We start from the raw sequence: 13,637 nt of genomic DNA, 5'->3' as shown, positions 1-13,637 counted from the left end.
TCATTAAGCTCTAATTTTCTTAATTGCAGAGTGAAATGATTTGATGCGATGCAGCTGTCTGCTGCTTAGCAATAAACTCCTCAGAGTGACCTTTGCTGGCAAAACAACATGCTTGTAATAATTGTGATTAATAGCTGGAAACACAATCAGGCTGCCGTAAGGAGCTATCAGCACATCTCAGGATAAAAAGTCTTACCGGCACAGAAGATGCGGAGCTGCTGAGCCGGTGATATGAGGTTGAGGTGTGTGGTGAAGAGGTCCACAAATGCACCAGGATAAACTACGAACACAAACATCCCAAATCCATTCACTCGCACTTGCTCCCTGCGTGAGAACAGAAATAAAAAAAAAACAAAGAAACATTAGATTTTAAAGGGAAACAGACTCTATGAGGGGTGTCAAACATACAGCCTGAGGGCCGGAGCAGAAGGAAGATAAAGGAGGTCATCATTTTTGGATTTTTATCATGACCTAGAAGACAAGGAGCCATGCCAAAGCTTTCTTTCAGCTATGATGGAAATATTTCTTTGCAGACTACCAGAAAGTGAAAGAAGCGACAGTGGAATCCCACTCATTTTATTTATTTCAGCCTTGCCATCATGGATCGGATTGATTGGATTGATTCAATACAAATGAAAATATTCCAACAGTACTTGTATTTCTTTATACATACAGCGTATTATCAAGTGGTTTTACTGGTCTAGCCCTGTCTGACACCCTACAAAGGAACTTGCCCTGAGGCCAGTCTCTACAATTGTATACACAAAACCGGTGAGCTCAGAAGGCAGAGCAGGTCACCTACTAATCAGTTTTGTAGTTTGATCCAGTCTGCATGTCAAAGTATCCATGGGCAATATATTGAACCACAGGTTGCTCTCTGATGTGTTGATTGGAGTGTCATGTGTGTGAAGGCATAGAAAAAAAGTCCTTGTATAAATGGGTGCGAATAAGTGAACAAGGCAAGCTGTATAAAGCACTTTGAGTGCTCAAGTGAAGTAGAAAAGCACTATATAAGACCCAGTCCTTTTACCATTTACCACAAAAGCCCACAACATACAAAAGAACAGCAAATGCACAGAAAACAGTGCACTTCAAGAAAGCACTTACACTGTACTTACAATAACAGCGCAAAATATTGCACTATTCATTCAATTTTCACCTAGAATCAAATGTTCAAGCCAATTTTTGGTCCTTGAATTTAACAGAGGGTAAACTCTCCTGCTAAGAGAGAATCTTTGTTAACAGCTGGTACTCCAACAACTGAAGTGGTGGAAGCTCCTGGGCAACGCTGGGCAGCTTCCAGGTTTTGGGCACAGTGAGGGAAAATCTTCAAAATCCAAGGTATGACAGATACATAAGAAATGGCAGACTTGATTTACGCTCTCAACGGTAGATAGACTGGTGACAAGCATATGACAGACTGGACCACTTCCTGATGGGAGTCATGTGGTAAGAATGCTTTTTCTTTTTTGAAGGCTTGTAATTAGGTGTTTTAGGGGGTACATGACATACCATGGATGTGCACATGAGATAGGGCACACCTACTAGAAAAAGGCAAAGAGCAGAGCTCATGTGAGATCAAACTGGGCTTCGCTGCCCTTGAACTCAAATGACACACCAGACTCCACTAAACGTATAAGAAGTCTTGAGACCATTTAGACAAACACACTATTGTGTCTGTGAATATTTAGAGGCAAACATAGATGTAGCTTCTGGGAAGTTTGGAGGTACCTTAAACCTTCAAATAGAAAGCAAGGGGAAACATCTGGCTCCAAGCAGAAGCCGGCTTGTATAAGAAGCTATGGGAAAATCTATTCTGGCGCTCACTGGATATTTGACCTCAGTAAACATTTTGCTAGTAATTTCATAATCTAATTTTTTTTTTAGATTATGTGGTTATTAACTGATATGTAATTAAAGCGGGGTGTACTTAGGGCAGAGCCAATGTGCAGTAAGGGAACGTTATTCGCCTCAGGTGTGCAGCAGCACTTGGGGTTACTAAATACGACTGCAATATACAGGGTTCATCAAAAAGAACCATCCAATTTCAAAAGGCTATATTTGTTAAAGTAACAGACATAGAACCTTGAAATACATTTTAAAATACATGGCTGAATATAATGTTTTATATACAAAACTTGCAATTTTCACAACTGCTCAGCATGTCCCTTTCTAGACAAACAGCATATGTCCAGCAACCACATGAAACTCATGGATCCCCTCTTTGTAACAACGCATCTTTCGATTGTTACAGGCGAACAGCTGCAGAATTACAGCACTTTGAAATCAAACAACTCTTTTTGATACACCCAGTATATATTGGACTGAAAGTTAAGAATTCATTGTTAATTTAGTGCAACAGAATTTGCAATAAACATCCTTTAAAAAAAAAATCAAAACAATCTTTGGCTTGCCCTTTGGTGTGGTGGAAACTAGTACAAAAACTACTAGTTTTTGGCTTCCTTGAACCCCTGTTTGATTGAATCAAGATACTGACTTGACTGTTTATGGATGTACATATTTTTCAAATGTTAATTATTTTCCTATATTTGTCATAAATACATACCACTGTACTTGGAACCTAGCCCCCTACTGCCTTCACGTTTATCTGTACACAAGTTGTATCCTGTATTAAAATAAGTGCAACCCTTTTGAGAAAAAAAATCCTCCAGCAGAGGTTAATCACAGTCTTACAGACTGGATCCACATGAAAGAAGTCTTTGAGGCTCCTCACTTAAAAATCACTTGTCTGAAATCAGTGGCTTTGTGAAAAATAGGATGATGCAGCAGATCAGAGGGGTCATCTGGACCATGTGCTATGCACACTAATTCATTAGTTTGGATTTGCACAATCCACCTAATCATTAACTGTAATCAGAACCAATGCACCATGAAATAAAAATCAGGAATGAATTAAAGGGATTTTTTGGGGCTCATCAAAATCACACAAAGTGAGCAAGTAATACAACGCAATGAAACAAAATCACCAGCAACTTGTGGTTTTGAATTTGACATCAAAACATGCGATTAATACAAAAAACACATTTAATTTCCACTGTACCTGGACAGCCTAAGCCACTCTAATTTTATCAAACCGGTGTTTTAAGGTCAAATTTAAATACTAAAGTAGCAGAAACACATTCTACTTAAAGCAGAATAGAAAGCAAAGGGCTCTATATTTGGCTCATGTCTGCAGGCACATTGTCCCATCTTTAACAATCCTTTATCTCTGATTCAGATAAATCCTTTATCTTAATCCCGAAAGGTTATCAAGGGACAAGATTATAAATCAGGCTCCTCTCCTGTGGAACCAGCTCCCAGTTTGGCTTCAAGAGACAGACGTCCTCTCTACTTTTAAGACCAGGCTTCAAACGTTTTGAGCAGAAGTCTGACATACATTTACAACGTCCTCCTTGCAAACACACTTGTAGTATTGGAGTCTTTGTATTCTTTCACCTTTCTGGAGTTTAATATATTATCCACCAACAAAACAAATGCTCTTCATCATGATGGATTCATGCTGGATGCTATGTTGACACTACAATGTGGTGCGGTGTGGTTATTACCTCAGTGCTGCCACAGCGTGGCCCAGCTCATGTATTACTCCACTGAGCAGCAGGGCGATGAAGAAGTAGGCCAGCTGACTTGTGGGTAGATTAACGCCGGGGACCTAAAGACACACCAGAGACAAAAAAAAAAAAAAAGAAACTGACTAAGATACGAACATAAAACATAATTCACAGAGTTAAAAATCAGCATTTATGGTTAGTTTTATCCTAAAAATGAAGAGCCAATTTAACCACAGTGTAACATCTTCCCAAATAAAAAATTCTAATTTGTATCACCACTAGGGCTGCCACGATTTGTCGACTAGTCACGATTACGTCGACTATCAAAATCGTCGACGACTGATTTAATAGTCGACGTGTCGTTTGAAGCTTTGTAAGATCGCAAAAGACGCAGGAATAATAGCAGGATTTAAGAGTGTAATAACGGACTGAAACAGAAGATGGCAGCACAGCATGTACAAGGATGCCAGCTGCCGTTAAACCCCGAAGAAGAAGAAGCAGCTGTGTCCCAGAATTCATAGCGCGGCCCAGCTTAGTTTCCAACAATGGCGGTAGCTAGTTAGTTTTAATATTACTCTTATTATTCTTTCTGGGTCACAAAATAAACGTTTAACATATTTTCAGGCGAGAATGTAGCTGTGTAAACCTCAAATATCGGCTCAGTTTATCAGGACACCACATATTTTCAAAAGCGCTCCGACGTTTTCGGAGACGTCTGTTACCCACTAGCTCGATAGCTAGGTCACTAGCGCCGTGAGAACACCGGACTCCCGGCAAATTGTTTTCAAACCCACCGCCGTCTTTCGCGACTCAGGTTAAATATATATGAGTCACTTAGATAAATTAAAAATGTTGTTGTTTGGCTTTTTTTTTTTTTTTTGTATTTTATTTGTTCCTGAGTAAATCGGTTTGGCTGAGATTAAAGTTATAGTTTTTACACAGCTGAATAAACGTCAAGCAGACAGCTGATTATCAGAAGTGTGAGATGCTGGAGAATATACTCCGGTGTCCTGTTATATTTTAGATAGCAAGGAGTTTATTAAACTTTACCGAAACAATCTGCAAATTTCATTAAAATTGAATAAACTATCATCTTGTCTTTATTTTTAGTTAGCACCTTAAAAGCTTAAAGCTGTAAGCTAATGATAGTTATATAAGAGCAGATGCTGCTGGTGCAATAAGCTGTAGTTTTATGTCCAGTGGATGATGATCTGATTAGTCGACTAATCGCATAAATAATCGGTGACTAGTCGACTATCAAAATAATCGTTTGTGGCAGCCCTAATCACCACATTTAATTTTTGTTTTGGTTCTTCACGTTAATTGCTTGGTGTCTTGCTGAAGCTTGTGGTTTTCTGCATTTTTTCTCCTTCTGACTAGATTTTTTTTTCTTCTCCAGGCTGAATTCTTGGATATAAATGGCCCACTAATAGCTTCCCATGAATCACCTACAGAGCTCCACTGGGGATAGGGCTCACATTTATGCACGGTTATTTGACACCATAATGAATAAAAAGTGAACAGGGAAACACTTCTGAAAAGCAGGGGTCTTTTGTTTTTCATGGCACAGACATTTGAATTTCACACGCTTATGATCAACTCTGAAGGATGTTTTTATCCAGTTACACACAGAAAAGAGACACAAAAGCTTACAGATTTAAATCTGATGAATACTTGCCATTTTCATTCAGCTGATGTAACTTATGTATAGAAATCACATTAAAGTCAACCTACCACCACCTGCAGGGTCTGTGGATCTCCAATCCGTGGGTTGTCTGTGGTCATCTGAGCGATGGTCTGCTGCAGAGTCCTTATCAGCAGCACCACTGAGCCCAACATGGCAGCGATGCCAAACACCAGACCACTGTTGAACCTGGGAAACACAGATGGGATGCAAATTCAACAAGTGCAATTTTGCTGTACTTTTTTCACATTTATAAATGTGAAAAAACTAAAGATTATTAAAGCTACACAACGGGAAAAACACCTGGAATTGAGAAACTCAGAAATGCCACACCAAGTCAGTTCCACACTAAGAGTATTATTTTTAAAAACAGTCACTACTACAAGTCATCTACTATAAATCCAAAAGTTTGGGGGTGTTAGCATAAAAAATATGAATCAATAAAACAAACATGTAAAAACTGGCCTGTCCTTCAGGTTCCTTCCTAAACTGTGTCATGGGAAAACAACTTCTTTGACCAGACGCAGATAGCGTTAGGACCTTTACCTTTGAGAGTAGAGTTTAAATCCTACAATCCAGACCAAATCCATCGCCTACAAACAGTCCAGAATGCTGCTGTGAGGCTTCTCATCACGTCCTCTAAATGGTCCTGGCTTTACATTGGCTTCGAATTAAAGCTTAGGATTCAAATCAAAATTCTTTCAAATCTCTGACAGTCAGATGCCCCTCTATATTAGTCAGCCTTTAAATCCATATGTAACTAGCAAGACATTACAGTTTATTGTTCAGTGCTGCTAGCTGTCCCACAGTCCAGGTTAAGGAAGAAAGGAGCTTTTGAGGTCTGTGGACATTTCTGATACCTTTAAGGGAAGCTTAAGACCAGCTTTTATCCCCATTTTATTTTTTTTCCATCATTGTCTTCATCTTACTGTGAAGAGCCATGTGATGTTATTGAGAAGTGCTTTGTAAATGTTACTTGCTTACTGAAAAGTCAAAAATCGACTTACTTTCAGCATGTATGATGCATGTCTATCTGTCCATTTAGTCTTTAGAAAGAGAGAGGACATCTGCAGGAGGAAAGATGTCTGCTAACATCTCAAGCTATTTATTTTTTACATTTGCTGCCGACTTTAGCTTTTAAGGCTCGGTTGTCATACGGCTGGTTATAGGAAGTCAGTGCAGACTCAGTTTGCAATTAAAATGTAATCCTCTAAAATGTCTTTTTCTTCCAGGAAACAAATTATGAAAGTACTTATGTACTTACTTATGAAAGTAAGTCAACAGCTTCTCTGAATCCATTTACTGCAGAAAAGACGTTTTTAGAAATGTTATTAAATTGCCAAATGCTTTTATGATGAAAAAGGAAGGTTGAGGAAAGCTTTTAGCCAAACCATCAAGTATCAAAGTCAAAAGTAACACAGCGCCTCATTTACAAGAAAAAAAAAAGTATAATTTTATTGTAACTGAAGTGGAAGGAAGCAGGAATCTGAAGGTGTGGACAAGGTTTATAGAGGGAAATTAGTCTCAAAATGTTTTACAAACGTGCGTGTTATGATCCATAAGCATAAACTAACTTGCAAATGTACTTATTTATTGTGCGTACTGTATCTGTAACTTGTAAATGTATGTTTTGTAGTCGAGGAGTGATGGGCTGTTCTGTTTGTTCAGGAAAAAAAAACAAAAACAAAACGTTGTTTTATTTGAAAAACACATGAGGAAGCTCAGATGTCCCGGTTTTCCACTAGCACCTGAATCAAATCATTTGTACACATTTGTAAATGTTAGTTTAGGCTTGTGTGTCACAACATACACATTTTCTACCATTTTTGACACTAACTGCACTCGATTAAAGTTCAGAAAGACTACAGGAACAGCTGAGTGGATTATATATACAGAAACCGTACCACATGTAAAGAGCCCGGGGGTTGATGCGGGCGCAGTATGCAAATAGTCGGTTGAACATGGTGGTTTGCCATCTCACGTGAAAAGGAGACAACATCAGGCCACGACTGGCGAGCCATGACTCATAGCTGATCCGATGCGTCACCGATGACTGCAGGACAGAAACAAAGTCAGCGCACGAGAACATCCACATTTAGAAAGCACGTCTAACTGGAGTTATTCTGTAAGAGCTTATAGTGTTCACATATTTCCAATGTCCGGACCTCAATAAGCTGTAATCAGAAAAGGTTCTGCATATTGAAACCCCCAATCAGAAGGAGAATTTTACACTATTCATCTCTAACTTTATATAAGCTACAAGGGGTTACAATGTTAAAAATTGCCCACCGATGCATGTAATGATAAAAGCAGCCAAATGCTTAATCATTGTAAGAAAAGGAAAAGTCGAGGGAGGAGGACCGACTGAAATAGTTTACACACAAAACAGCTCAGAAATGAGGCCGCAGACTGCCTCTAACTTGGTAGGAAATAAGGTTTTTATGTTTTATAAATAAAACGAAGGCTTCTCAAATCTGAAACTGGGATTTAAACTCCACTGAACATTAAAATTGATTTTGCAGTGATATTTAAAGGCTTTCAAAGTCTTCATTAACTCATCTGTACACTGTTCAAAATGCAGCTGAAATTGAGCAGATGTTGATATTACAAGCCTCATTCACTGGCTCCTCTGTATCTTTAGATCTGACAAGATGTTACATGTTTTTACATGGGGATATACTTTTGGCTAGCAAAAGTGTCTGATTCAACTGCAACTTGCTAAGGGTCATTTAACCAAACCCCGTGTCGAGTCAAGAAAATCCTAAATAAATTCAATTTTGCTCACCCAGTTATAGTTTTTTGAAGTCGAAATATATGACTAATAGCTGGGATAGGATCCAGCAGGCCTGCAACACTAATTAGGATAGCCAGTTAATGAAAACTAATAAGTGGACGGATGCCCTGATGGATGTCTCAGTTTTAAAAAAAAAAATAGGTTAATAACAAATTTTCTTTCTTTTTTCTCACTAATCCTTGAATGTGCTTCCACACTAATAATGCTACAGTGGGGCAAAAAAGTATTTAGCCAGCCACCGATTGTGCAAGTTCCCCCACCTAAAATGATGACAGAGGTCAGTAATTTGCACCAGAGGTACACTTCAACTGTGAGAGACAGAATGTGAAAAAAAAAAAAATCCATGAATCCACATGGTAGGATTTGTAAAGAATTTATTCGTAAATCAGGGTGGAAAATAAGTATTTGGTCAATAACAAAAATACAACTCAATACTTTGTAACATAACCTTTGTTGGCAATAACAGAGGTCAAACGTTTACTATAGGTCTTTACCAGGTTTGCACACACAGTAGCTGGTATTTTGGCCCATTCCTCCATGCAGATCTTCTCGAGAGCAGTGATGTTTTGGGGCTGTCGCCGAGCAACACGGACTTTCAACTCCCGCCACAGATTTTCTATGGGGTTGAGGTCTGGAGACTGGCTAGGCCACTCCAGGACTTTCAAATGCTTCTTACGGAGCCACTGCTTTGTTGCCCGGGCGGTGTGTTTTGGATCATTGTCATGTTGGAAGACCCAGCCCCGTTTCATCTTCAAAGTTCTCACTGATGGAAGGAGGTTTTGGCTCAAAATCTCACGATACATGGCCCCATTCATTCTGTCCTTAACACGGATCAGTCGTCCTGTCCCCTTGGCAGAAAAACAGCCCCATAGCATGATGTTTCCACCCCCATGCTTCACAGTAGGTATGGTGTTCTTGGGATGCAACTCAGTATTCTTCTTCCTCCAAACACGACGAGTTGAGTTTATACCAAAAAGTTCTACTTTGGTTTCATCTGACCACATGACATTCTCCCAATCCTCTGCTGTATCATCCATGTGCTCTCTGGCAAACTTCAGACGGGCCTGGACATGCACTGGCTTCAGCAGCGGAACACGTCTGGCACTGCGGGATTTGATTCCCTGCCGTTGTAGTGTGTTACTGATGGTGACCTTTGTTACTTTGGTCCCAGCTCTCTGCAGGTCATTCACCAGGTCCCCCCGTGTGGTTCTGGGATCTTTGCTCACCGTTCTCATGATCATTTTGACCCCACGGGATGAGATCTTGCGTGGAGCCCCAGATCGAGGGAGATTATCAGTGGTCTTGTATGTCTTCCATTTTCTGATGATTACTCCCACAGTTGATTTTTTCACACCAAGCTGCTTGCCTATTGTAGATTCACTCTTCCCAGTCTGGTGCAGGTCTACAATACTTTTCCTGGTATCCTTCGAAAGCTCTTTGGTCTTGGCCATGGCGGAGTTTGGAGTCTGACTGTTTGAGGCTGTGGACAGGTGTCTTTTATACAGATGATGAGTTCAAACAGGTGCCATTCATACAGGTAACGAGTGGGGGACAGAAAAGCTTCTTACAGAAGACGTTAAGGGTCTGTGAGAGCCAGAGATTTTCCATGTTTGAGGTGACCAAATACTTATTTTCCACCCTAATTTACGAATAAATTCTTTACAAATCCTACCATGTGGATTCATGGATTTTTTTTTCACATTCTGTCTCTCACAGTTGAAGTGTACCTCTGGTGCAAATTACTGACCTCTGTCATCATTTTAAGTGGGGGAACTTGCACAATCGGTGGCTGACTAAATACTTTTTTGCCCCACTGTATAATTATCCCCTGCTGTTTTTATTGTGAATGGCACTTTCCTCTTTGTTTGTACCTGATTTTAATATCTTTTTGCGCTGTACCTTTGGACTCTCTTCTTCCTTGTTTACTTGTGTTTTGCTTTGTAATTCCACGAAATTTTAAGGGTTAGAGAGCAGATCTCTAGGTTGCCAGGTTTTCCAGGATACATGGAAATCCTGAGTTATACTCTACACTACTGCAGGTACTCGCTTATAGTTTACTCTGATAGCATTTAAAGATAGACAGGGTCTTATATTTCCCACATTTTCTGCTCACTTTAAGCATTAAACGCATCTCATGGACAGACATTGTGAAGTAATGGCCGTAATGTGTTTAATAGCGGGGTTTCCAGCGGTTCCAGGGCTGCTCTGGCCTGTTTACACGAGTGCCCACAGCTCAAACCTTCTAATGGTTAAATCCATTCACGTGCGTTAGCTGACAGACTGCTGAGCAGGAAGAAAAACAAAAAGGCAAATATTCACCCTGAGCAGCGTGTCCGCCAGATAGACAGCACACCAGCCTGCCATCACAAACACCAGCAGGGACACTGGGATCATGGTGCAGCCGTTACAGGACTCCACACCGCGCCGCCTTCATCACTCTCTCTGCCCGCCGTTTGTCACGCAGCTGGCCGCCGTCATTAGCGTCCAACGCTGCCATAAAATGCCGTCACTTACGGTGAACTGCAAACAGACAGAAAGGTTTGATTTCACGAATGCCGTGAATCGGAAGGAGTGTCAGCACTGCGCGACAAAACTCCGGCTTCTTCTTCTTCTTCTTCGACACTTTCTTTTGTCCCTGCCAATATTGCGCCATCAGGTGTTCAACTGCAGCATCTCACTTTTCATTTTGGGTAGTTTTTACAAATTTCTAATTTAAAAAATTAAAACAAAAATAATTACATTTGCAGTAAAAAATAAAAAGTATTTTTAAAAATTCACAAATTCTAAATACTAGTAAAGAAGTAAAAAATATAATTATAGAAATTACATATAAAAAGAAATAAATTAAATGGCAGAAATTGATAGAGAGAATTTTTTTAATGTAAATTAAAAAAAAACAAAAAAACAATTCACAGTGGATTGTCCCAGTGCTTACTATATATAGGGCACAGAGCTGTAACCCTAAAAATGGAGAATTGCATAATCAGTTGGCTCAGCTGCAGACACAAAAATGAAAGTTTGTTTTTGGATATTAGATTTCATCCTGCCAAAAGGTCAATGGGGGTAAAAGGAAACCAATAAATGTGGATTGCCAGAGTCAGGCGCAACAAGAAAATAAGCTCCCAGTCTGACTCATTAAGCCATAAATGTGGCCAAGGGAACATAAAACTGCTTGTGGATAAAGGCCAACATGTTGCTGTACATCAGTTCCTACAGAGCCTTCAGCCTTTCAGAATAACTGTGTTATTTGAGCTTAATGAGGACACAGCTGCAGATGAAAACTGTCTATTTGGGTGCAATAAACCCCCCTCTAAAAGGTTAAACCCCAATTTCAGTTTACCTCCTCCTTTATGAGGTTTTACTCTTAAAGTAAGTAATATCAAACTTTGCCACAGCCACATTTATCTCCTTTTAGGCCCTGCGGCAACAGTTTGTGGTTGTGCGCTTAGTGATACCGATTATACACACCATGGTGTATTTATTTTATCCACAGACAGGCAGATTATATTGTTTGTAAAGCTCCTTTTTTCATTATTTGCCTATGAAATAAACTTCCTTTTGGCATTTCTAGGTTAGTTTGGAAGATATTTACATAGTCCTGAGGAATATGTAAATGGTTATTCCTCAGGACTATGTAAATAACTCGATCACCTTTAAGTCACCTTGGATTGTCAGACTTTGAACCTTACACTGGACTAGCAGATGCCTTTTAAACAACATTTAAACTTTTCCCATTAAAAAAAATATCAACAGAGTCTGTATTATTATGGGAGCATGATTCTGGATTTCCAACAAGGTAAATGTTTTCAATGGAGAAAAAAAAAAGAACATATTTGATGGGGTTTTTGTTCAGGTGAAATGAATGATTGATTGAGCTCTACAGTATTCCCATTATTGAATGATGATACTTTTCCACAGGTTTTCTTTGTTTTAAAGGTGATATACAGCATAAACAACTTCAGAGCCACAGCACAGACCAAAACAAATGAGCACATTAGCCACACCTTCTCACTTCCTTCATGATACATTTATAACCAAAAGCCAAAAGCAACACCCAAATACAATTAGCTCTATGCAATACATTGAATATCTATTAGATGCTGCAGTTACCACCTGTAGAGTTTGCTTGTTTGTTTTTTCAGTTATCTTCGGGGAGGGGGGGGGGGGGGGGTTTCAGTGTGTGCCATCTTGCTTTTATATTGCCGTGTTGAGCTTAATGGCCTTCATAAGCATGTGGCTGGTCAAAAGTTTAAAAGTGAGGGACTTGCGACTAGTGACTGGCTGGACCAGCTCCAAGATAAAAAATCCGGAAACTAAAATTACAACACAAAAAGGAAATATGACCCCAGTGCTCTGCTACTAGTTGTTTTTTCTATAATAATACTCAAAGTCTTTCAATTATAGATTTGTGCAAAAGAATATTTTCTCAGGACTCCATGCAGTTCTTTGGAAAACTAAGTAGAATCCAGAGGAATTGAGTGTGTAAGTAGCAGCCAGAAGCTGCTAATCAAATGCATTCGATTAACTGATCATCAGCAAGTTTAAGCACATCTATAAAAGCAGAAGAACTTTGAAAAATAACAAACCTGCACGACTTGGTTGCAAGGTTGTGTTTACAACAAACCACCAGATTTCAAATGTCCTTTGAATGAAGTGGAGATATTTTTCCATAATGCACAGTACCACGTTTGGTGAAAACCAAACACAGTATATCAGCACGACCGCCTCATCTGACAAGCACAGTTGTGGAAGGGTGATGATACGGGGTTTTGTCTCAACCAAAGGAACTGGGCATCTTGTACCAACTGAATCGAAAATTAATGTATTCTAGACTCAAATGTGCCAAGCTGTAGCAGTACTGCTGGCACAGCTTGGCTGAAACTGGTTCATGCAACAGTTCAACAGTCCCGAAGCATAGCAGCAAACCTATAACAGAATGGCTGAGAAAGAAAAGAATCGAGGTGTTCCAGTGGCTCAGTCAAAGTTCAGAATACAACCCGAATGAAATGCTGTGGTGACTATTAAGAGAGTTGTGCATAAACAAATCCCAACAAACCCCAATCAACTGAAACAACACTGTAAAAACTAGTGGGCCAAAATTCTCTGCAAGCTTTTAAATCCTTTAGGTCTACTTTCTTTTTCACAATACTGTAGAACTTTTTACAGACTGCTCTATCAAGGCAGAAAAAACAACTTGACAAAAACCTCATCGTTACATATCCATAAAAAGTTCTTTGACTTTCTCCTGCACCACAAGATTCAGTCATGTTTGATCTTTGTACTTTATACAGCCAATTTGCAATTAATCAGATCATGTCGAGAAATGTTATGCCTTGGATTTTCCCTCCTCTGGGCTCCACCAACCCGATCTCTGCAACAACACAATAAACACATTCAGTGATGAAAGTGTTTATCTATAATAGACCAGGACGGTCCTTCCCAACAGTTGAGACCTGTGTGTGTGGGTTGCATTTGCATAGTTTGAAATATATAACAAGCTTTCAGTTTGAGCCTCTTCATTTTACTACCCAGGGACACAACAGGTCAGTGTAACAAGCCTGACGATCGCTGTGCTTTGCTGCAATAAATG

At 39.5% G+C, this 13,637-nt stretch overlaps 1 protein-coding gene across 1 annotated transcript in view; it reads right to left on the bottom strand.

The window, feature by feature from the left end:
• The window catches only part of mbtps2 (membrane-bound transcription factor peptidase, site 2), a 28,553-nt gene extending 17,879 nt beyond the window's left edge, over nt 1-10,674 (bottom strand). The window contains exons 1-5 of the mRNA XM_026180130.2: nt 10,367-10,674; nt 7,158-7,306; nt 5,304-5,442; nt 3,567-3,670; nt 197-324 (exon numbers count right to left, since the gene is read on the bottom strand). Of these exons, the coding sequence (XP_026035915.1) occupies nt 197-324; nt 3,567-3,670; nt 5,304-5,442; nt 7,158-7,306; nt 10,367-10,441 (595 nt within the window). The 5' untranslated portion in view covers nt 10,442-10,674. The remainder of the gene's footprint in view (nt 1-196; nt 325-3,566; nt 3,671-5,303; nt 5,443-7,157; nt 7,307-10,366) is intronic.
• Between the last annotated feature and the right edge of the window lie 2,963 nt (nt 10,675-13,637).

Source organism: Astatotilapia calliptera, chromosome 9, assembly GCF_964374335.1.
Source record: "Astatotilapia calliptera chromosome 9, fAstCal68.1, whole genome shotgun sequence".
Lineage (NCBI taxonomy): Eukaryota > Metazoa > Chordata > Actinopteri > Cichliformes > Cichlidae > Astatotilapia > Astatotilapia calliptera.
The sequence above is the reverse complement of the archived record's forward strand: the minus strand, read 5'-3'. Positions and strand labels throughout refer to the sequence as shown.